We start from the raw sequence: 25,553 nt of genomic DNA, 5'->3' as shown, positions 1-25,553 counted from the left end.
CCTTTATAGGAGTGATCACAAAGGTTTTAAAATCACTATCAGTACTACCAGCATGGCCTATGTGATTCTCAGCACAATAAAACAGTAATATTTCAACAAAACTAAAAAAAAAAAATATATGAGAAATGGATTTGAAAGAATTGGCTAGCACCTTTTTAAATCTCATTATTCACCCTAATCAACACTACTAAGGGCAGTATCCATAAAGCTTCAGCTTGTCAGTAAATGCATAAGCCTTCAGTGTATTTACTAGAATGTATTTAAATAAATGTATGTGAGATAAAAGATAGATATGAGTTTTTCTACTTTCAAGTGTTCAAGGTAAAATAAAGCACTTCAATTTGACTTTATTTCCATGCAATATTTATTTGAGCAACAAGAGAGAAAATTGAACCAATTATAGATAACTTGCCATGATGTAATTTCTCAGTAATACCAAGTTGTTTTTTCCAAATTCATTTTTCCCACTAGCTGTGAAATAAGTCATTTATTTTGTATTCTGATTCAAATAAGCAGAGCGTCGTTGATGGGGAATAGTACTCTTTAAAAGCTTGGTACTCTGGAACGTGAATAAATATGTCAGAGCTAAACATTAGGGCGCAGGCACATGATCTTTCTGTTGGTATTTCTGAACATAAGAACATAAGAAATTCTAGAACAAGAAAAGGCTATAAGGCCCACCTATGCTCGCTCGCTTAATGCAAGCGTGATCCGTTCGCACTCAGGAGAGGAAAAACAAATAATCCCTAACCATTTAGTTAGTATGAAACCTCTTGGAATCCTTGGCTAAACAGACCACCCTTCCTCCAGGCAGCTAGCTAAAGGTCTTATTATGGTGACAGAGAGGGTTATACAGTATTGTTCATGACAGCATCCAGTCTATTCTTGAAGGATCCAATGGTCTCTGCTTCAACAGCTTCAGCTTCCACCTGTGGCCCCTGGTTCTGTTCTCTGTGACCTGTGAAAAATAATTCTCAGCAGTTACTTTGTTACATTTATTGCTGTTCTTGTTTTAGGTGCATCCACTTTATATGCTTAGGCCTTTTTTGTTATGTGACTCATTATTTCTGCCTTTTTTTTACTCTGGCTCCACAAGGTGACATTGACCTGCCCTGTCACATTATAGTCACCTTTTTTTTTTTTTTTTTTTTTACTGATAATTGAAAAAACATGACAACCCAGAAAGTGCTAATGGCATGGAATTAAGCGCTAAAGGGCTATTTGCATTCATGAAATGTAATTTAAATGCCATCATGTGTTTCCTATGCTTAATTAAAATATACCTTATGCTGCTTTCCAGTATGTTGTGCTAAATACAATAATTATCCCAGGAACATGACGCGCTTAAAAATACTGCATCTCCTTAAACCGGAGATTTAGAAGTCACTTACAGAAGGTAACATGTCTTGAACACCTCTCAAACCATGCAATTTAACTGTTCTGGGTGGTTATGACACTTCAAAACAATGTAACTAATTAAGATTCCACCTACCTCCTCCCGAATCCACTGACTGCATAAGGGATTTGTATTGCAAGCAGTGGCACAACCTGGTATAGACAAACTAGGTCAGCCACCTACAGCAGTCAGATATTTTTTTTAACCCTTTTGAATCAATATTTCTTGCAGCAGAAAGAAATATATCAGCCACCAAAGGTCCAGAAATGTGTTGTGTTATATAATTATAATATAATTGGTTTTTCCCCCCATTAGCAAAAAAAATAAATAAAAGACATTTTTTTGCATCTTTAGATTGTCTTGTTTTTACATTTGTATTTGATCAAGCATTTTTACAGGTAGTGATAGCCCTAGGAGAGACATGACGTATAAAATGCATGAATTTATTGATAACAAGAAATTCATGCATTATGTGTAGCATATAGAGAGCAGGATGAAAAGTTGTTTTTTATGTTTGACTCACAGTTTTTGCACTTTGTATGTTGTTTAGTTCTGTGATGTCCATCAGCATTTATCTGAATGAAATGTGGGTGGCAATTAGATTTTTTTGTTTTTCTGGCCTCATTCTCTGGCTTAGCACTAAACTGTTAATTGCTGATAAGTCAGTGCCAGCTGAATGATTCATTTAAAATTAGAAGCATCCTCTACTGTTTGTCAAATGTCTGTCTTGAGTCATTTATTTTCATTTCTCAATGCTAATTGTAATATCAGACTGAAGTAATTTTGCTCCTATTTTGTTTCTTGTTTTAGGTTGTTGATATTAAAGAAAAACTGAAGAAGTCCAAAAAGTTCTGGTCCACATTACCTGACAGCATCTGCAGTGATGTCAAGGTGACAGGTGACAGATCTGATGAAGAGGAATGCTGGAATGGGCACACGAAGGGCAGGTGAGGCATAGACTTGTCAATCTGGAGCCAATGCGAGCACAAATCAGAAAAACAGGCTTCCCATCAACATTGGCCAGAAGCACATTATTACCTTTATTTCTGAGGCAATTGCAAAATCTTTGCTACATATTTTTGTGAAAGGAAAACCCACAGTATATATAACTGTCAACAATGGAATAAGTTATTTATTGTTCTGGGTTATTTCTTGTTATTTTTATAATGCTGCCACCCCCACCCTGAGAATTTTTTTTTTCAAAATGGTGCCCAATATTGATTGAGTCTTAAAATAGGCCAGTCGAAGAGAGATACGATTAAGGTGTTTACAATGAAACGTGCACAGGGTGAAAAGTAAAAAAGACATAAAAACATACAAAATCAGCTTTTGCAGAAAGTTAACTGTTCAGTGTTTTCCTAACTATAGCTCCATATTAAATTCTCATATTTTATCTTTCTATATGATAGGAGCATCTCTTTTTAGTGGACAGATTATTTTTCGCCATATACATTTAATATACAGTAAATAAGAAAAGTGATCAGCAAAGTCTTGGTGTCATTGCAAGTCATCTATGGATTTCTGTCACTAACAGTAGCTGTTCTAGATGGTGCTGGCTCTTACAGACACTTTGCTGATCTAACCTGTGTAAGTCTGGTGAAAGATCATGTATGCATCCCAGGCATTAAGTGATGCCTAATAAATTTGTGGTGTGGCCTTGTAAAACGGAACCACATTAAATTCACAATATGTAGCATAATATTCTATAATTTGTGCACCACAGAGGTAAGGTTACCATATGACTCCATATTCACTGCCACAGTTTGGGAAAGTTCAGGATTTTTTTAACTCACATCGCAATGCATTCTGCTGTGTTTTACTTGTTTCTTTTATTTAAGAGAAGCAGGACTACACTTACCAGAATGCATTGGAGTTAAAAAGCCTGAATTGTCCCAGTGAACATGGAGTCATATGGTAACCCCACAAATTCATTCAAGATGTTATTACCCCTCATTCAACTATATATACAACATGTTGACTACTGTATGCTGTATATTGTTAACTTGTCAAACTGAGTTCCAATGCAGAACCAAAAATCCATGTACGTATGGCTAATTCTATTTAAGACAGGCTTGATGCTGAAGCTGAAAATTGAGTTGTTCCATCCAAAACCATTGCAAGGGCCACTTGTTTTTCCAATTACAAATTCATTTGTTCTAGATTTCAAGTATCCATGGCTGTATAGCATATAATTATTATTATTATTATTATTATTATTATTATTATTATTATTATTATTATTATTAATAATAATAATAATAATAATAATAATAATAATAATAATAATAATAATAATTATTATTATTATTATTATTATTATTATTATTATTATTATTATTATTTTAAAAAATCCTTGGGACCATACACTATTTGAAAATGAACTGTAACCATTGTAAACTTACTTCATCCTAAATGCACTTCAGTGACCTGATTTGGTAATAAAGATAATATAGAAAAGAACTAAGAGCCCTTGCCTGGAGTTCTGCTTCAGGATGTGGAATGTTGGCAAGCTCTAGTCTAATTTGCACAGACATTGATAATTACGTAGCTGGCATCAGCTTTCGTGCACATTAACAGAATGGTAACTTGTCCAGTTTGTACAACAGGAGTCCACAGTGTTTATGTATTCAACTGCCCAGACCACAATAGTCAGTAACACAATCTTTGAGCATTGAATTCAGAAACTTTCACTTTCTTTGATTTTCTGCTGGAGGTCTAGGGCAGGGGATGGTAACCTTGTCACTTCCAGTTGAGATCTTTGTTTCAGCCAAGTCCTTATTAATTAAGCTGAACCAAACAAACCTTCTGACCAAGTCCTAGACTACCTAATTAATGAAACCTGAAATGGAACAGTACCCCAGGATCGGTGTTGCCAGCCTACTGCATGTCTCCTACCATGAGTTCACATCAACTCATGGTACCACTCTAAGTAATTAGAACAGCATTATGTCAACCCTTATTCTTAAAGTATGAACTGCCTGTTTCAGGTAACTTTGCTTTAGCTGTTTTTGAAAGAGGCAGTTTGCTCATAGATAGTAATATGCAGTGTGTAGTTAAACTGGATTGCAATTCATTTTGAGCTTTGTTAATAATATATGGGAGAAATCAATTTCTATTTTATTACTAAGAATCTGTATATGTACATAAACTTTTATTTTATTGTATTCATTGTACCTTGCAGGTACTTGCCTGAAGTCATGAACAATGGCCTGACAAACCAGATTAATAACCCTGAAGTTGAAGTAGACATCACAAGACCAGACACTTTCATTCGTCAGCAGATCATGGCACTCCGAGTAATGACAAACAAACTGAGGAATGCATATAATGGAAACGATGTCAATTTTCAAGACGCAAGTAAGTAACTCATACCATCAATAGACAGACTTCATCACCTGGGTACCAGGCATGATAAAGTAACTTTTAAAGTAATTGCAATATATGTACTGGTACTGGTGCACAAATGGTTTAGTGATACAACTTGCCTTCCACTTTCCACGGGTATATACAACATGTGTCTCCTCAAACAGGTTCTGCTTCCCTAATAGCAATAGTCTCAGAGAATTCATATATATATATATATATATATATATATACACACACAGTACTGTGCAAAAGTTTTAGGCAGTTGTGAAAAAATGCTGTAAAGTAAGAATGCTTTCAAAAATAGACATGTTAATAGATTAGATTTATCAATTAACTAAATGCAAAGTGAGTGAACAGAAGAAAAATCTAAATCAAATCCATATTTGGTGTGACCACCCTTTGCCTTCAAAACAGCATCAATTCTTCTAGGTACACTTGCACAAAGTCAGGGATTTTGTAGGCATATAGCCAGGTGTATGATTATACAATTATACCAAACAGGTGCTAATGATCATCAATTCAATATGTAGGTTGAAACACAATCATTAACTGAAACAGAAACAGCTGTGTAGGAGGAATAAAACTGGGTGAGGAACAGCCAAATTCAGCTAACAAGGCGAGGTTGCTGAAGACAGTTTACTGTCAAAAGTCATACACCATGGCAAGATTGAGCACAGCAACAAGACACAAGGTAGTTATACTGCATCAGCAAGGTCTCTCCCAGGCAGAAATTTCAAGGCAGACAGGGGTTTCCAGATGTGCTGTCCAAGCTCTTTTGAAGAAGCACAAAGAAACGGGCAACATTGAGGACCTTAGACGCAGTGGTCGGCCAAGGAAACTTACTACAGCAGATGAGAGACACATCATGCTTACTTCCCTTCGCAATCGGAAGATGTCCAGCAGTGCCATCAGCTCAGAATTGGCAGAAAACAGTGGGACCCTGGTACACCCATCTACTGTCCGGAGAAGTCTGGTCAGAAGTGGCCTTCATGGAAGACTTGCGGCCAAAAAGCCATACCTCCGACGTGGAAACAAGGCCAAGCGACTCAACTATGCACGAAAACACAGGAACTGGGCTGAAGAAAAATGGCAGCAGGTGCTCTGGACTGATGAGTCAAAATTTGAAATATTTGGCTGTAGCAGAAGGCAGTTTGTTCGCCGAAGGGCTGGAGAGCGGTACACGAATGAGTGTCTGCAGGCAACAGTGAAGCATGGTGGAGGTTCCTTGCAAGTTTGGGGCTGCATTTCTGCAAATGGAGTTGGGGATTTGGTCAGAATTAATGGTCTCCTCAATGCTGAGAAGTACAGGCAGATACTTATCCATCATGCAATACCATCAGGGAGGCATCTGATTGGCCCCAAATTTATTCTGCAGCATGACAACGACCCCAAACATACAGCAAAAGTCATTAAGAACTATCTTCAGCGTAAAGAAGAACAAGGAGTCCTGGAAGTGATGGTATGGCCCCCACAGAGCCCTGATCTCAACATCAGAGAGTCTGTCTGGGATTACATGAAGAGAGAGAAGCAACTGAGGCTGCCTAAATCCACAGAAAAACTGTGGTTAGTTCTCCAAGATGTTTGGGCCAACCTACCTGCCGAGTTCCTTCAAAAACTGTGTGCAAGTGTACCTAGAAGAATTGATGTTGTTTTGAAGGCAAAGGGTGGTCACACCAAATATTGATTTGATGTAGATTTTTCTTCTGTTCACTCACTTTGCATTTTGTTAATTGATAAATATAAACTATTAACATGTCTATTTTTGAAAGCATTCTCACTTGACAGCATTTTTTCATACCTGCCTAAAACTTTTGCACAGTACTGTATGTATATATATATATAAAATCAGGATAACTTGCCCTGGAATCACTGGTATAAAATATGGATAAACAGTATAAAATATGGATTAACTTTTAATTCAAGGTCAACTAAAAACTAGCTGATAAAGAAAATGTATGGGTTCTCTATGGGAAACCTCACTGTGACATCACATCTTATCACCGTGCTTCCTCCTAACAGCAAAACAATTCTCCATTGACAACTGTGGTAAAATTCAGATGAAACACTCCATGAACGTTCATTAAGCACTGGAATTATTTTCACTTTAGTACTTATTTACTTCAGCTTCAGTCTGGATGGTATTAATCAGAGTGATGATTTTTAAGTCTTTAATCTGTAGTTTGAAGGATGCACTTCATTAACACTGCTGAGATAGATAAATAAAAAATACGCAGATGTGTTCTAAATCATTCCCTGTGTTGTTGCTTTGCGCAGGTGATGAAGGCAGTGGGTCAGGAAGCGGCAGTGGCTGCACTGAGATGTGCATCCCTGAGTTTGAAGTTATCAGCACAAAAGCCCCCACTGTCGTCGTGGACAGATTTGCTGAAACAAAGGCTTCAGCCCCCAAGCCGAGCCATTCCCTGGTACTCACTGTGTTCCTTCTCTGCACGATCTTCGCACTGCAGAGACCATTGAGATAATGCTGGTGACCGTGCTGATGGACAGACAGCAGGCCTTGCTGTTTTGTTCATGTTGGACACATGACTACACCTTGGCAATTAAAAGAGTTCTGAAATGGAGAGCGCAGTATCGTAACCTGCTTCCCCTTTTCCAAAGAATGCTTGGTGCCATCTTGAAGCAGCTTATGCCAAACTGCTTACTCCTTCTCCAGAGCTTTCTGAAGATGCTGTACTGAAGAACAACATACTGTCCAAGATTTTACTTTAAATCTATTTTTTCTTTTCTTTCATACAGTAAAAAAGTGAAGAGATGTCACGGAGACTTAAGTCCGGACTCAGTTTCCATTTTACAGAGGTCCCCCACCCCCCCACCAAACAAAACAAACCACTGTGAGAATCCATTTAGAAGGAAATCTTATGAGAAGAGCAACCTATTACTAAGGATCCCTTAAGCCAAACAGTTAATATGAAATTGGAAAGATCGCATTTTTAATAAAGGGTGTTGCCTATTGAAGATAAGGCTTCTTATCATTTTACTTTTAATTGAGCACTCTTTTCAGTTTATCTCCCTTATGAGACTTTAAAAAAAAAAGTCACTTTTTTATATTTTTAAGGGGGGGGGGGGGGGGGTATTTTTGATTTTTAGTGTTAGTCTGTATTTTCTTATTGGTCAAAGTGGTTGACCATATGCAAATATGAAGAAAAAAAAATGCAACAGGTGGGCAACATTTGACAGTCATTTTTTCTTTTCTTTCCCCCATTTCTATTAAGAGTTTTTAAAGTATGAATGTATATTTTTAAAGTCCTACTGGATCATTAGTACAGATTGCTCATATCTCTTCAAAGCTCTGGGAATGACTGCGTTGTGTTTCTTTTAGATGCAGACCATACAGAGTTGTTTTGTACTGGTTGTGTTTCATAAAAAAAAAAGTACTTTTTAAGTATACAGGTTTTTACTAATCTAGCAATTACTGATCGTATGAAATTGATAGGCAGTAAATGTCCTGCCTTAGGACTTTAAGCCATGTGTGTTGGGCATGCTTAGCATGTCAGGCGTACCAGAACCCAGGAGTTGGCTTTACACCCGTGTTAACTGAAGCACTGTACACTATTTGAATCTGATCCACTGTATCTTCTCTACAAAAAGAAAAAAAAAATGCATTATATCTATAGAGAAAATATGCTCATACAATGGTTCATATTGCTATTACATAGGATATCCTTTTAACACATGTATTTTTTAAAGAGGGATTTTGCTTCTGAGTTAACAACTAGGAGCAAAACAATGTATTTCTCTTCTTTAGTCTTAGTATTAATCATCTATTTTTATAATCACAGATTTTACGAAATTGTATCTATTAGCTCAGGGTTGACATGTCTGTAAACATGCAAGGTGTTTTGTCAACCGTTTTTTTCTTTTTTTTTTTCTTTTTTTTATTGCACATGCTAAACTCCTTCAGGCTCCTCTTGTTTTTCTGGTGTCCTTTCAATCCTCCATCCAATAGATATCATTATAACTTCTCAGCTGCTCATGCCAAAGGGATAGATAATCCCTTTAGGCTGCTCAGACACAGTGAGGACCTGGCCGGTTTCATGTTCTCAGGGTGTTAAATGCACCCAACAACACATTCTGCCTCAGTGACAAAGATTCAGTAAATATGAGGAATGAGTCAGGATGTTGGGATTCAAGTAACAACCACCTCAATTCAGGATCAAAAGCTTAATGATTCAAGTGTTTGTCAGCTACATTCAATGTGCCCATGGCACTACACTCCTACGTGTAAATACACGAAGATAAAAAAAACACTACATCTTACATTGTAGCCCATTTTATGCTGTTTTTGTTTAGTACTACAATCACATTTATCACAAAATAACCTAAATAGATATTATTACACATAATTTAACATAAGGAGTTTTTTTTTTGTTTTTTTTTAATAGAAGCCAGTGTTTTGCTTGGTATGCATTGCCTTACCCGTTTTCAGAAGTTGGGGTTCTAAATTTTTCTGAAACTCATAAAGACTATATAAGAAATCCCACAGTAAAGAGTGATGGAAAGGTTTGTACACAGTGCTCGATCAGGATGCTTAACTTGAGACTCATTTGTCATCTGCTGAGCTTCAGAATAAGGAAGCTGTTTGCTGGATACCCCAGCAGTACATTTCATTTGGGTTTTAATTTATATCCTGAGTCAGATCATGACTACATTGTCTGAATTGTATGCCTACATTTAAATTGTATTATTATTATTATTTGTTTATTTAACAGACGCCTTTATCCAAGGCGACTTACAGAGACTAGGGTGTGTGAACTATGCATCAGCTGCAGAGTCACTTACAATTACATCTCACCCGAAAGACGGAGCACAAGGAGGTTAAGTGACTTGCTCAGGGTCACACAATGAGTCAGTGGCTGAGGTGGGATTTGAACCGGGGACCTCCTGGTTACAAGCCCTTTTCTTTAACCACTGGACCACACACCCTCCCTGTATAATATTATTATTAATAATATTATTATTAATAATAAATAATAATAATAATAATAATAATAATAATCTGTTTTCCGCTTTGCCACTTATTCTGATAAGGCACTATTAATTATTTAATCTACTGTAATTACAAATTACATTTAGAGTATTTTGTCCCTAGTGGGGTTCCATCAGATTCTATGTGGTTCACATAGTAAAAACGGGCCTGTACATCAGTGAACAAATAGTCAGCAGCCCATTGCTTAAACACTCTGCAATATTCTAGGTTTATTTTAATTTCAGTTGCCAATCATAATACATATTTTTCCAAATCTATATGCGGTATAACAAAGCTTCCCAATGTATTATTTTAGCTATTTTCTCTGTGTTGCATTATACCAAACAAAACATAAATGCAGGCTTCTTCAATTAACCATTAGAAGGACGGACGATAGGCTGTATATGTATATTTTCCAAAATGCTTTTGGTTTTAGCAAGTTGTTTGGAAAGTTATATTCAGTATTAGTTTGCAGTAGCAGGTATGGGATTGATAGTCATTTGGAGATGGCATAAAACAATATTGTGCAACACAGTATTGTGCTATGCAGTTTCGAGGCCTGAGGCACAAGTGAAAATGAACTTGTGGAAGAGGTCAGTAAAAAAAAATTAGAGGTCAGTAAAGGGAGGAGGGCTGGGGGTACAGTGCTAAATCTGCTGCTGCCGTGCACATGGTAGAAATCAAGGCTCAAGTTCCGTGAAGCTTAAAAAGCTAGCAGGGCTGGAAATGAGAAACTTAAGTGCCAGCGACAACTGGGTAAAGCTTGAATGCACTCGTGAGAATTTTCATGGCTACAGCAATTGTGAGGAGAGCAGGTATTGGAGTAAACAAGTTAATATCACTAAAGCAGACCCTTCTAAAATGAAAGCAAACAGAAAAGTAAATTAATCATTTGTTATGGGCCTCATGTTTCAAAAGTGGCAGTGATTAGGAAACTTTTATAAAGGCTTATAGCTAGTATAATGGTGTTAAGGTAATATACAGTACTTTGTCATGTTCCAACTTTTGTTACAGATAGTAAAAGCCATCAATAGGGAATACATTACGTATATACATAACTCCAGCATCAGAACAAAAGCATTTATTCTTCGCTGACTGTAGCTTGCATGTTTGTTTTATATTTTAACTGACTTTATGCTTTATTTAACTTATGTTGAGTTATCAATAATATATAGTTTCACAGAGCAAGTCCTTTCATTTGAGTTAAGGTCTACATTTATTGGAAATAAAACATTTTATACAGATGGATAGATATTATTATTACACTGTGGGATTTAAAGAACAATTTGTGATTTGTGAATCTCCATCAAGCAAGTGCTTAAGAAAAGAAGTTAATGTACTCATCTGCTTTAAATAAAATATTTTCCTGTAATGGTGTTGCAGCTTCTCCATCTCATTGTGTAACTATTGTCAGTACGGCTGATACAGTTGACAAAGGTTTTGCTTTTGCTGTAAAAATCACACAGTGTCATTTATTTTGTACTTTTAAATTATTCCAACTCGGTGTTTTATGTAAAAAGAACTGACTCTGTCTGTTTACATCAACAAGAAAAAAATCTTGAAAGGTGTTTCAAAACAGTTTAACACATGTTATTGTAAACAAAAACATATTTTACACTCCTTGCAAACTACCTTACTATTATTTTTGTTTTTATTACAATGGTTTGCATTTGGTTACTTTTTCTTGTAACAGAACTATATAAAATTGGAGGTGTGCTAATAAAACATGAATTGAAATAGTCAACTTGCTGACTAGTGTTTTTATATGGTTTACATAAAGAAGTTTTCATGTCAACCTTTTAAGAATTTTAGCTTTTTTTCATAATGCTACCAATCTGCAGCTGCAAAACTGAAAGGCAGCATGGTTTACTAAGGCGCTGTGTGTGGTAAATATCTGAACAAACTACATTGAATTGTAGTTTTGTTTCTTCATCCTTTAACAGAAGCATTCATCAGACTGCATATCCTTGAGAGAAAATAGACCCAGGGAATTCATAAATTTAATTAGTTTGCAAGTTTAATTCAGTCTAGTTCTGCTAATAAGATTTCCCCCTCCCCCTCCCCCTCCATTATTGTCATATAACTGGATCTAACAATTCAGAGATTCAACACTTAAGAATGTTTTCACTGTTGTCTGTCAAATTAGTAGCCTTCAAGAAGATGCATTTAATTAGTACACTAAACATTTCCAATCCTTTCTACTATGTAACAGTATAGGACAGGAATCCTCTCTACCCAAGCCGGCTCTTTCTAGACATCCCGATTGCTTTTCCCCCCCCCCCCCCCCAAATGCTGCCAGGTCTTTTCTTTTTAAATTCCCATAACAGGCCCTTGGAAGTCAAACAAGCATCTAGACACAGTACAGCAGCCGCTGCAAAAACTCTTAACATGGCTGTTTAGAACACTACACTAGGCTCTTTAAGAGGACTATAGGTAATGTGAAAAAAAAATAAATAAAAAAAAAAAAGCTTGTTGAAAGATTTAATGCAAAACTTTTCAAAAACAGCACCTTAACAGTTTTTGTACAAAAAAAATAGTTATGTAGAAATAAAGCAGTTTCTCACTTGACATTTCATGATTATGTACTACATAAATCTATCAGTTACCTCACTAGTTTCACAGGATGCAGAAAAAAAAATAAGATAAACAATCGATTACAATTACAAAATGGGACTAAGCTTCTTCAGTATACTTTTTGTTTGTGAACTCTGCTTTTAGTAGAGGTTCAAAGCCTTGTTTTGGTCTTCTCTTTATGAAAAGACCTAATAGCAGAAGTAAAAGGAGGAGTCCCAAAAAGGCACCACCAAGGGCAGATCCCAGCAGAACGGCTGCTGCAGAAGCATCACCTGTTCATAAAACACAAAAAAAAATTCACACCATTCTTCAATAATGGAACGCTTGGGGACAGAGTACTAGGAGTTACTACACCAGATCTCATTGAAAACAGCTCTTGTATAAAACACTGGTTCTATGCGATTGTGTATATAATAAAAGTGCCGTGGAAATTGTTTAAAATGCCATCAGTGTTAAAGAAGAAATAAAAGATCAGAAATTGAACCAAATCTGCAAATCTTATGGTACGCACAGCATAAAAATTAAAATTAAATAATTACCTGGGAGATCAATAGCGTAGGAATACCCCAGTTGTTCTGATGTCACAAAAAGATCTTCATTAGTTACTGGAGGAAAAAATGGTACCATGTTGTAATCTCTGTTGTGACCAATAGGAGCCAGTTCATCGGGCCAGGAAGAGTTGGATGGAGCAAACCGTTTCATCCACTCATCAAAAATGGCATCAGTAAAAGCATGCAGAACCTAGCAGGGACAGCAGCAAACAGTAATTTATATATATATATATATATATATATATATATATATATAACATTATTAACAAGTTCTGTAACCATTTTTAAGATAGATCTGGAAATACATGGTTATTCACTATGTGGATCACATCTGTCATCTCATATCCATGACAAACCTATAGGATTCATTTTTAAAAGATATCCAAAAAAAAAAAAAAAAAAAAGAAAAAAAGTGAATCTCACTACATAAAATTAAGCAAATTCCACATTGCCAGGTTCAGTAAATACATTCACAATCTTTGTGCCTACCACAAAAATAGGATCATTGGCAGCAGAGTGGGACAGAGCACTGGTTCCATTGAGAAATGAGTGGACCAGGTTATGAAGGTTAGTCACAGAGGAGTCGAATTCGCCATCAGGTTTATCAAATCCTTCAAGTGCATTCCTAGAAAAAAAAAATTAAAATACAGCAGCTGTATATTCCCAAGTCCAGGTTATGGTACTTACAAGATATGGGGCAATACAACATCCCCCACTTAAACCTATAAAAGACCCATTTAGCAATTATGAAACAACTCACTTAGACCAGTGTCCCACACAAGACTATTATCGTCCATCACAAGCACAGACTTCCATAATTGTTACGATGGCCACTCAATTGCTTAAAACAGCTATATGACAACTTGCATTTCTCTAAAATTACCATCATGTCCCTCCAAAGACTTAACACCACCTGTCATTTACATTAGAAAAGGGCCTGGAAACCAACTAGAAGTGGAATTCGAACTATTTCACAACTTTAACCAGTTCAAGAGGAAAGCTGCATTTAAAAACTACCATTGTATGTCTGGACATTTTTATAAATCCTGGTAAAAAATAAACGAGATTAAATTCATTTTAAATAAGGTTATTGACTTAAGACAATTTTCAATAAAACCATCTCTAGCAGGGACTATTACATATCCCAATTAAATTACTGTACTAACAGAGCTGGAAAAGAAGACAGTAAAGCTGCAAGTACATCACAAACATTGTATAAAACATAACACTAACCAAATAAGCCTGGTTATATATTTAAAAAAAATTAAAAAAAATGTTGTCAACCTCTGGCATAGTAAAGATCATTGCTATACTAGGAAATGTTGTGACCCAGTTTTTGAAAGTGACAGACAGTTTATTTGACCACCTACGTCAGCATCAGTAACAGAACAAATAGATGTTCTTAAAAAAAAAAAAAAAAAAAAAAAAAAACACAAAAAAAAACTCAAATTTCGGCCATAATTTATTTTAAATTTGTGAATGACACCAAAAATGTCTCATGTAAAACACCCAACAGTACATGCATGTTCACAACCAGAAGGATGGGAGGAAAACTTGATAAAGCTTTGAACCTGGTCAGGCTAACCCTCGTAACATCAGCAGTTTCCAGAGGATTCAATTAAATTAATTTAATATATTGCTTTAAGTTGGAACGTTCAGAAACAATTGTTCAATTTTGGAGCTCAGAGTCAATTGGAGGAAAAACTCTGGACAGCATATTTGATGACACGAGAGCATTTCCAAGATAGTCAGACAAAGAGAGCAGTCCACACAATTCTGTCAGCCATTGCTTACAAAGCCCATTTTGCAACATAACTACTAGGATGACAAAACAAAGTGTGAAGAAATAATGCAATTTCATGCAGCAGTACAAATAACAGTCTTGACATTTGCTCAAGGCTGTTCCATGGATAATAAAACACCCAGGCCTTTCAGACAAGCCTGATGAACAGCTTGCCTAAAACAAAAAACAAAAGATGGTTTAAAAAAATAATAATTTAGCCAAGTTTACCTGAAACTGAAAGTAGAGTTCTGAAAATAAGGTGGGCTATCAAAATCCCTAATGGAGAGACAGCTCTGCACATCGTCCATGGTTGGAAGACGAACATTGGCCCTTTCAAATGGGTTTCTCCTCAGCACACCTTCATTGGTTCCATTACAGAGAGTAACCAGCTTGTTATATTCATCTAGGCTGAAATAGTTGACAGATTAACAAATTAAACTTTGGGAGGAAAAAAAAGTTAAATCAGGTTAGTTTTCAGCTGAAGAAACATGAAATCCTTCCCCAACCACAATTGCTGCATTTATTTATTTATTTATTTATAACCTGTTGCAAACAATCCCCCAGTTTGAGAATCTTGAACCAGGACTGATCAGGTCTGGTTCATCTGAACGTGATCCTCCTAAAAGCAAATCCGTACAGACATCACATTCATTCGATCCAGTGGCAAAATTCCAATAAGGAATGGCAAAACTGTCATTTCCAGTTAGCTTCTGCAGAAATCAAGACAGAAAAAAGAATGACTGTGAAAATTGTTTGAAAGGCAGCACCACCATAAAGCAACAGAAAGGACCAGCTTCAGAATACAGAACAGTCTAACTAAACCAATTTCAAATTAATAAACCCACACACTGTTTATAGTGGCCTATGGTTGTGTTGTGGAAAACAGACCCGTCTGTTCCACACAGCCCTGCAGAATCATTTTTGTAAAAGGTTGATTTTAAGAGCGATAGCTTGCTTGTATTTTACATTTGTCCAGCTTCCTCTCGATCTGTACGGCAAAAGTGTTGAACATAAAATTAGTTTTTATCTAAAAAGTACGCTTCCCAAATTTGTATTCTAAAATGGAGGCTTCATTTACAAAATCCAATACAGGTAGCAGCAGTGTGGAGTAGTGGTTAGGGCTCTGGACTCCAGACCGGAGGGTCATGGGTTCAATCCCCAGTGGGGGACACTGCTGTTGTACCCTTGAGCAAGGTACTTTACCTAAAATTGCTCCATTAAAAACCCAACTGTATAAATGGGTAATTGTATGTAAAAAATAATGTGTAAAAAAATAATGTGATATCTTGTAACAATTGTAAGTCGCCCTGGATAAGGGCGTCTGCTAAGAAATAAATAATAATAATAAAGGTACAAGGGCTCTTAACACAGGATTGCAGGTTACATAAATTCAGTATCCATGTTTTTTTTCTTTTAAATATTTTTTAAAAATAAAACTTAAAATAATTGCTTCTTGGCATTTAGTAAAAGCATTACGAATCTTTTTTTGTACTGTGTGGATCAGTGGGTTGATTTGAAGGATATAAAACTTTGTAGACGTATAAACTAGGTCTACAAAAAAATATATGGTATATGCATTTCCTGATGACATTAGCATGTATTGCAGGAGATGCCAGTTATAGCAAGGCCATAAATAAGTTATTCAAAACTAGATCAAGACATTACATCACAAAAAAACAGAATACAACATTTAATAAAACACCAAGTCTTCTCTACCCATGTTGAAACTGTTTCTCTAGACAGTCTCATCACAGATAAAGGGATATATATTGCAATTTTACATACAGAGCAATTACATCCCAGGGCTTTTCAGCATTCAGGTGGAAGCAATACTTCAATGGAATGAGCTTTGTTTTTGAAGATTAGTTTGAGAGAAACACAAAAGATGCAGACAGAGCCTCTTCCAGTGACGAAAATTACTGTTAAATGCAAGAACACAAAAGTAAATGTATTGGGTTATAGTAACAGAATACATATAAAGTCAGCCATGACGACTGCTTATTCACAAGGTCTACGATTACTTGTATTAATAGTATACAGTTTGTAAACCTTAAATTTAAGGTGTTTGGAAAAACAAATTTTCTTTGCTTGAGTTGCACCTAAACGCATCAATAATGATTCTCTCCTTGTCCATTGCTATTTCTACATGAAAGACAAGCATTCTTGTTCCTATCTAGTCGGGGTTTTAACAAACCTGAAGATCTCTTTCCAGCTGTAGCAGGTGGTATCTGTGCCAGGTAATGAAGGCAGGCCCTTGGTGTGAAAAATCGATTGCTTTAAAGGGACGGCCAGGCCCTGCAGCAAAACAACAAAGAAACCGGACAAAAAACTTTAACTGACCGAAAAAGGGTTTCATCTTCATACTCAAAAGGCTCGATTTTGAATCAAAGGCACATTTCCTGAGAAGAATACAACTAAATTAACAGTATTAAGCTAGTAAGGAGCCACACACATGCTAGAAGGAGCAGTTCAATTATTCTGAGACATTTCTTCACAGTATTCTAATGAATGTAGGCATTAAAAAAAAATTTAAAAAAAAGTGATTACTCATTTTTGTATTTTGCTTTCAAGGCAAGCAAGATAATGTTAAACAGTACTCGTATTCAGTATTGGTAGCAATGTTATTGTCTCGCACTTTGGTCATTCTAGCCATAGACAAATTTAATAATTATTCCATGCTTAAATTATTCTTGACTTGGAAGAAGCATAGAAAAAACACACAAAAAAAATCATTGAAAAAGTATTTTGATTCCCCACCAGGTGGTGTTATTTGACTAGTTAGTGCCAAAACTGTTGAGGGGTATTGCTGCAGAACGATGGCTCCCACAGCGTAACACACACAGGGTAGTGCTGCGTGCGCAACTCGTAATAGACATCATTATATGCAGGGCTTCTACTTTTCGGGTTTTATTAATTGTATTTTTGGTGCTTATTTTGAGCTATTTTCGAGTTGTATGTAAATCGTTTTTTGGGGGGGCTTTCATTTGTCATATATTGTATGAAATTAGTGTTTTCGACTACTTTCCAAAATGCTTGAGCATTTTTTTTTTTTTTTTTGTCAAAATGTATATTAGTAACTCGACAGTACTTTCACACTTAAGTTGTGCCTTCTTTCCTTCATCCACAACGAAATCCCCATGGTCACAGGCACATTCTTCTGGGGGTTTTGTGTGTACGCATTTTCTACATTACGCTACAATTCTGTTTATCCTCCGTATCAACTGTAATACAGCTTTAAATCTCGCAAGCGGAGTCTCCAATAGAAATGTAGGAATGCGCTGTCACTCAGTAGTTGGGGCGGGTTTAAAGTATTCAGAACGAATCAAGGATAGATGCAAGTCAGAAAGGCGGGACATTGCCCAGCTACACAATTTATTTTTGTAGATTTATTTTTAATGGGAAAGCGGTAAAGTCAACATGAATTGATTAACCAGTTCCACCGTTTTCTGGTGTTTATTGGCGATCCACAGATTTTTTTTTTTGTATCGGGTGGTCTCTGGTTTTTTCGGTTAAAACCGAAAATCAGAAGCCCTAATTATATGCTACAGCCCGATTACAAAGGTGATAGCTACTAAAAAGAAGTTAATTTCATAATAACCTAACCCTAAAACCAAGGTTCGTAGGGTATTGTGGTCACGTAGTAGGGGTGTTGAAGGTCAATGAAGCACTACCCTGTGTGAGCCGCTTAGCTCTGCAGCGATATACTCTTTAAACGGTTTGCTCTACTTGATTCCAGCCACATACAACTGTGCAACAGCCAAACAGCAATAACCACCGGTAGATACACAAATATATAATTTACTCTTCAATGAAACTGGGTCACCAAAAGTGGTTGAAAATACAATAATTAAGATCTAATGACAAATGCGTAACTGAACTGCTGAACACAAACAGCTAGTGGATTTCGTACTTAAAGGACACTGCATACACATATTTAGCTTGCGTTTTTAAAACAAGGCTGAGACGGAGATTAAAAACATATTGTTTTTCATAATTTCACTTACCCAGCAGAGTGTCTCTAACGGAGTAGTAGTGCAGCCACACAAAATAATTATAGACAGAGATATTAGCGACCTGTGGATCGGTTCCGTTTGGTCCGAGCATGCCCAGCCAGTGTTGGGTTGCGACCACAAAGTCAGGGTGAGTGGTGTTCTTTGCTCGATCGAGTGCGTCAAGAAACTCCTCCAGTTCAAGTGGAGTTAAAGAATGAATGTTCTTTCGAACAACAGGAGGCTTTCTCTGCTCGCAGTTGGGACCAGTCCAACCAAACTTGCATTCTCCGCAGTTGTATCCAGCAAAGTTCCCTGATGAAAACATGAGATAACATTAGGGACACACAGGCAAACGATGTAACAAACCACGCACAATTGCTTTGCAGCAGATTAGATCACAAACTTCACCAATAATTCTCTGCTAGCAATCTTTTTTTTTTTTTTTAGAAAACAAAAAACATTGCTCTGGATAATGGCGTTTCCAACAGAAGCAGCGTTCTCTCAGAACGAGAGAGAGAGAGAGAGAGAGAGAGAGAGAGAGAGAGAGAGAGAGAGAGAGAGAGAGAGAGAGAGAGAGAGAGAGAGAGAGAGAGAGAGAGAGAGAGAGAGAGAGAGAGAGAGAGAGAGAGAGAGAGAGAGAGAATTTGGTATGTTTGTCGCAACAGAAAGTTAATTAACCAAGATCATGCAACAGTCTCTTGACACCGGGGTTGTACCGACAGACTGGAGAATTGCAGACGTAATACCGATCCACAAAAGGGGAGACAAAACCAAACCAAGTAACTGCAGACCAATAAGACTTCTATTATATGTAAACTTATGGAAACTATAATAAGATCCAAAATGGAAAATTACCTATATGGTAACAGTATCCTGGGAGACAGTCAGCATGGTTTTAGGAAAGGGAGATCGGGACTAACTAACCTGCTTGATTTTTTTTTTGTTGTTGGATGCAACATCGACAATGGATAACTGTAAACATGGTTTCTCAAACTGAACGCAAACAAAAGTTGAATGCAAACTGTGCAAGCGACTGTTGATTTACCATGGATGCACATCCAACCTCTGGGGTCATTTTACAATGCTAAGTTAATGTTATTTTTAGTAGTAGTAAAATGTCACTGTGACCGATAACCTGCTTAGAACGGTGACAAGTTTGTTTGTTTGCCTAAATCCGCTGCAGTTGGCGCTGCTCAATGCAAGCTTACGTACACGCAGCATCAATTGTGTACATAAACAACGTGTATGTTTATTTAAATTAAAAACATGATTACCGTTCTACATAACGTATTTGTAAACTACATATGAATGTTTTATTCCATTTTATATGGAATCTGTAAAATAGGATTTTCAATCAAATACAAACAAGTAGCTATGGTGACATACCTAGTAAATTATGCAAATGAATACCAGCGAAGGTTCGAACCTTCCTTCGGCGATGTGTTCCGAACCTTTGAAGGTCAAAACGTACCCTTCGTTGCAGCCCTAGAAATCCACACACCTAACGATGCACCCTCCTTTAAAACAGGTGTTTCACATATTATAAATTTCAGAGCAGATTACAAATCACCAATACTGGATTATTTTACTATTTGGTAGTCTCCGAAACAGTCGTCAGTGTTTTACTGAAGGAAAAAAGGGCATGGTTATACAAATTAGTAGCCTAATGTACTGGTCTTCGGTTTTGAGTAGATGTCCCGTGTTGCAGTGACGAGAGTCAAAGAATGCATCACGAGATCCAGAACCCAAATTGAAGGTCAGTTGGGTCAGACGTCTGCACAAATCATGTGAATGCTTACTACCACTTTCCCATCGTTAATTGTGCAGACGCTGAACTACTTAAATGGACCTCACTTTAATCCACCCTGATTTAGGGCATTTCTCATGGAAGTCACCCATGCAGCCATAATTTGACAGTTCTTGTTTTCCTTAAGTATTATAGCACAATTGCATAGGTAGTAAAATATGGCATTTGGGTACTACTGCACTTGCAATGGTTTGCTCATAATGTGCATATTTTTTGAAGGTGTCAGAAACTTGAGTAGTTTGTAATTGCTGTAAAATGTGCATATATATTAGCTCAAAGAGCCAGCTGCCCAACGTTTCGATATGTTGTACATATCTTTCTCAAGGGAGTCTGTTTGAATCAAAACATTGGAGGTATTTATAGGTTTTTGATGGCATGACAACTACTTGTTATTGTTTACATTCAAATCCATGATATATTCTTACATGATGTAATGGTGTTCTATATATTGTGACATCATTTTTACTTCTATCTTTGAATCTGTATTAATTCTAATTAACATTACTTTATATAAATGTATATTTATATCGCATTATCTAATTTTAGCTGTTCTAATACTACAAACTTTACATCATTTATGCCATGTCCTTGACTGGTAGTGCTGTACTATTGGTTCATTCATTTTTTTATTTCTAATTAATGAAAGGTGGTTCTGAATTCTTTTATATAAAAGTAGTTCCAGTCTCTCCAACATATTTGATTTCATCACATTTTTCACAGGCTATTCCAAAAACAACATTGCTGTTTTTACAGTAGGTATTAGTTTTTAGTGGATATGTGGTGTTCTTATGTTTAATTATATTTTTACTTTTGTCCATGTATTTACACACTTTACATCTACTGGTGCACATGTTCATAGAACCTATTTTGTCAATTATTTGTTTATGTTTACTGTGAACTAAAACATCACCTAAGTTAGCTTCTCTTTTGAATGCTACAACTGGGGCCTTAAGAAATACTTTTAATTTTTCTGAATTATGTAAAATACGCAAGTGTTTCCAAACTATCTTAGAAATATTGGGCAAAAGTTTAGAGTAAGTCATTACTGATGGGACTCTTTTGACCTTTTTATCCCTATTTTTATAATACATACATACATACATACATACATACATACATACATACATACATACATACACACACACACACACACACTGGACTGAGGAACAACATTTTCTATATTATACACTATGCCGTGTCTGGGAACGAATCAAATTAAACCTGTCCGTATATACCAGGACAGGTGTAGTTAAGTAAACAGAGATAGTTAACTACAGTGTATATAAAGCACGTCTAGATATTGCAAAATATATTCAATTGTAATTTATTTGACCGTTTTTAATAGTTTGATTAGAGTCTGTACTATAAAAAGTGTAAATGGAGGAGGCTGTGTGGTCCAGTGGTTAAAGGGCTTGTAACCAGGAGGTCCCCGATTCAAATCCTGGCTCAGCCACTGACTCACTGTGTGACCATGAACAAGTCACGTAACCTCCTTGTACTCCGTCTTTCGGGTGAGAAGTTGTTGTAAGTGACTCAGCAGCTGATGCATAGACACACACCTGAGTCTCTCTAAATCGCCTTGGATAAAGGCGTCTGCTAAATAAATAATTAAATTAGGCCTACAGTAGTTAATTAGGTTGGTCATATAATGGCCTTTTTACGCTATAATCCCACCTGCTTTTCTAGGCAGTTTTACTTACCCGAACACCTGCAGGTCCGGTTGAAGAATTTGATGGGCCATCTTTCACGGTCATCTACATTCCGTAGTCTGTAGGGTCCACTCCAAGGCTTCTCATCCACCCTCACGTTTGTGCAATTCCCTCGTCCCGATGAAGATCCACACACGTCTCCAGGATCAGAGCTAAGCGGAGGACAGCACTGTTTGGAAACAATCGCTTCCACAGTGGAGCACACTCTGGGAAACTGGGCATTCACAAGAACCCATGAAACCAGGGTGGAAAACAGGGAAATCAATAAAAACCGATGCATAGCGTCATGCATAAAGAAAACACTGCCTTCACCACAACAGTTGTAAATCGATTTCTCGCTAATTTTATGCGCGCTTGTGGTTGTTTTAATTAACAAATAAACTTTTATCCAATTATTTTGTTAGGTTTTCAGCAAACAATTAAGGAATTGTTCTGCTAGTTAGGGTCGGCAAAATCAATTTAAATACGGCACAGCTGCATTTTGCTTTAGAAATTAACTATAGCCTATCTACATGCAGTAATTAACACCAGATAAAGAAAAAAAAAGCAGGTGGTATCTGATGCCGTTGTTTCTATTTCCTTAGGTTTCACTACACCGTGTGGTGCATTTATATCGGTTGACACACAGAACAAATGAGATGGATTATTAGGTCAGAAACATGTCTTGTGATCAGCACATGATCCTGGTATTTAGGGGGTCCTATACAACATAAATATCTAGGTCAATTCAACCAGAGGGGGAGAAAAATGTGGTTTGACGTTACATTGTGCTGTAAAATCCAAAATATTAAAATATTGCGATTCAAAACTTGAAAGGCAGTCAGTGCTGTAGGCAGTTTAGTTTTTAAACATTATCAGTATTTGTTCTGTGAAACAAAGGCCCGTATGTATGTTTATTCAAACGGTCACCAGTTGTAGTAATATTATACATACTGTCAAATATATAGTTTGTAATAATTATACTGTAATAGTAATGTTGTTATACTGCCCCATTCATCCATATTGCAATAATAATAAATGCATACATACTGTAATGAACCCATATACGGTATGCTGTATTGCAATGTACATGTCTTTTCTGTATGCACATAGTAGCATAATTACGTTCATACGTACATCCTTTTTACCGTGTAGATGTTCAGTACTGTTTCAGTTAGAGAGAGGGCTGGTAGGATGCTTGCTTTTGTTTTATTATGTCTTCAGACTCTGTATTACATTATGTAAGTTACAGCGACAGGATTATTATTATTATCTGATATCTTATATCTTATATTTTTGTAATAATTCGTGGCATAAACAAGATACGAGTATGTCATGAATAACCGATGTATTCGTTTTAAATGTATTTATTAATTATGTATTTATTAATTTGTGGGAAGTAAGACTGTACAGTCATTAGTAATTAAAAACACAGGAGCTGTAAATCCCCAACAGGTTTCTCAGCTGGTATATACGGCTGATCAAGACCTGTTAAAAAAACAAAAAAAAACAACAAAAAAAGACAGTAGGCGATACAAAGTGTAGAGTGGTGTCACCACGGGTTGCTTAGAAGTTATTTGTTAGACCAGATGCAGAAATGAAGATTGCAGTCTGCTGTCTCCGAAATTGGTAACTATGCGCATTGATGCCTTTTTCGTATTGCATGCTCATCTTGAAGTTTAATAAAGCGTTATAATTAAACTGACTGATTGTTGTGCTGTTGAGCGAAACATTCTGTCTTCATCTACAAAATAAGCCTCACGCCAATGAGCCAGCAACAATTCTATAGTGTTTTTCTTGTATGCATGCAATTATATCGTATACTTTCGTTATTGCATTTGATTTATTTCAGGTTATTATTGCTATTATTTTTCGTGACGTGGACTAATTAGTGTTTATTGTATCTGCCTATGCTTGATTACTATGACACTGAATAAGTGCATTGAATAATCTCGTTTACAATAGGGATTGGCCTATAAACTATTTGGCAAAGAAACCCCCAATTAATTGTAGAAAATGTGGCAACACTTTTTATATTCTTCTTCTTATTATTTTATATTATTATCATTTAAAAAAAGAACCCGCTGAAACAAAACCATGCCTCAGAACTCTAATCAACCAATCAAAAAATAGGATTTTTAAAGACCCTGTTATAATATGCCAAAGAATAGACTGAGCAATCTTATTGGCTACAAGTGTCACTATACCAGCATTTTTTGTAACTTTCAGAATCATGCCACAATTCTCTTGACAACCTATTCACTTTGAATGGGGTGTAGGGTTCCATTTTAGAAGTGCAATAACATGACATGCGTTTTTCACTCCCTAAAAAAATGTGCTGTCATTTGTCTGCAGTATAAATGTTCAAATAATTCAACAGTAGTCTCTTTGGTGCTTCCAATAAGGAATGATTATGTCTGTTGCATACTGGTGCTATTTTTGCATACCAAATGTTTGATGTAGCTGGAGAAATTACCAAGGAATAAACCAATATATATATAGGTACAACCCGTTTGAGGAAGAGGCACATTAAAACCAACTGTCTTGCTACCTGAAATCCTCCTCTCCACTTCAGATTTCAATTAGCAATCAAATTATGCATCTTCTGGGATTAGGTTTTTTTTTTTTTTTTTTTACAATTTTATTGACTGTCTTAACCAATCTTTGTTTCTATGTTCTCTTCCGCTCACAGCTACTGAGGCAGTATAGCAATTACCCTACCTTAATAGCATTAATAATAATAAAAAAAACAGTAAGGATCCTGAGCAATCTGCCATACATGTCATAACAGGGGTGCATTTTACAACAATAACAATTTTTGTTTTCCGTAATCAAGGGGAATTTTAGCATGGTATTTGTACATTTTAGGCCATCCCGCTCTATACATCAAATGTTCCATACTAAAGACACTCTTGTCAGTGGTGTCATGCGAGGAGGCTGTGGGCCAGTGGGCCTTGTAACCAGGAGATTCCCGTCTCACTCACTGACTCGCTGTGTGACCCTGAGCAAGTCACTTAACCTCCTTGTGCTCCGTCTTTCGGTGAGATGTTGCATAGTTCACACACCCTAGTCTCTGTAAGTCGCCTTGGATAAAGGCCTCTGCTAAATAAACAAATAATAATAATAATAATAATAATAATAATAATAATAATAGATAGGAGTTAAAGTGAAGTTGTTAGATCAAATACATTTTTGTTTCTTGTGTCATTGATGAGTTAGTAATACAGTGGAGGAAAACAGCAACTCCACAATGGCCCCTGTTTATGTAAGAGTTACACACAATAGTAAAATTCTCATTTTTTTTTTATTTATTTTTTTATTGATGTTATGCACTACACAAAATCACACATACTTCTTCTTCCAATTCCTTCCTTCCATGATACTTTCAGCCTCCAGCCAAGTCTCTGAAGCT

The 25,553-nt window shown here is 36.3% G+C and overlaps 2 protein-coding genes across 3 annotated transcripts in view; one reads left to right on the top strand and one right to left on the bottom strand.

The window, feature by feature from the left end:
* Window positions 1-11,490, top strand: part of LOC117406873 (glypican-6-like) — a 250,708-nt gene extending 239,218 nt beyond the window's left edge. For both annotated transcript variants that reach the window (XM_034011241.3, XM_034011240.3), the window contains 3 exons: window positions 2,207-2,343; window positions 4,578-4,753; window positions 7,037-11,490. In XM_034011241.3, the coding sequence (XP_033867132.1) occupies window positions 2,207-2,343; window positions 4,578-4,753; window positions 7,037-7,242 (519 nt within the window). In that variant the 3' untranslated portion in view covers window positions 7,243-11,490. The remainder of the gene's footprint in view (window positions 1-2,206; window positions 2,344-4,577; window positions 4,754-7,036) is intronic.
* Window positions 11,491-12,213: 723 nt separating this feature from the next.
* On the bottom strand, window positions 12,214-22,704 carry dct (dopachrome tautomerase). Its single transcript, XM_034011131.3, has 8 exons — window positions 22,154-22,704; window positions 18,659-18,958; window positions 16,849-16,949; window positions 15,198-15,364; window positions 14,883-15,062; window positions 13,361-13,496; window positions 12,860-13,061; window positions 12,214-12,592 (listed from the first exon to the last, which is right to left on the bottom strand). Exons 1-8 carry the CDS (start codon window positions 22,452-22,454, stop codon window positions 12,420-12,422), a joined length of 1,560 nt encoding a protein of 519 aa, XP_033867022.3. The 5' UTR covers window positions 22,455-22,704; the 3' UTR covers window positions 12,214-12,419.
* Between the last annotated feature and the right edge of the window lie 2,849 nt (window positions 22,705-25,553).

The sequence above is a fragment of the Acipenser ruthenus genome, chromosome 8 (assembly GCF_902713425.1).
Source record: "Acipenser ruthenus chromosome 8, fAciRut3.2 maternal haplotype, whole genome shotgun sequence".
NCBI lineage: Eukaryota > Metazoa > Chordata > Actinopteri > Acipenseriformes > Acipenseridae > Acipenser > Acipenser ruthenus.
The sequence above is the reverse complement of the archived record's forward strand: the minus strand, read 5'-3'. Positions and strand labels throughout refer to the sequence as shown.

Bases quoted from the DNA above. Each gene is read 5' to 3' on its own strand.
- dct (XM_034011131.3), bottom strand. From the start codon at position 22,454: ATGCATGACGCTATGCATCGGTTTTTATTGATTTCCCTGTTTTCCACC. The intron at 15,063-15,197 runs GTTATAAATAAA...CAACTATTTCAG, and splicing joins TGGGGGATTGTTTGCAACAG to CCTAGATGAATATAACAAGC. The intron at 13,062-13,360 runs GTAGGCACAAAG...TGTCCCTGCTAG, and splicing joins CCAATGATCCTATTTTTGTG to GTTCTGCATGCTTTTACTGA.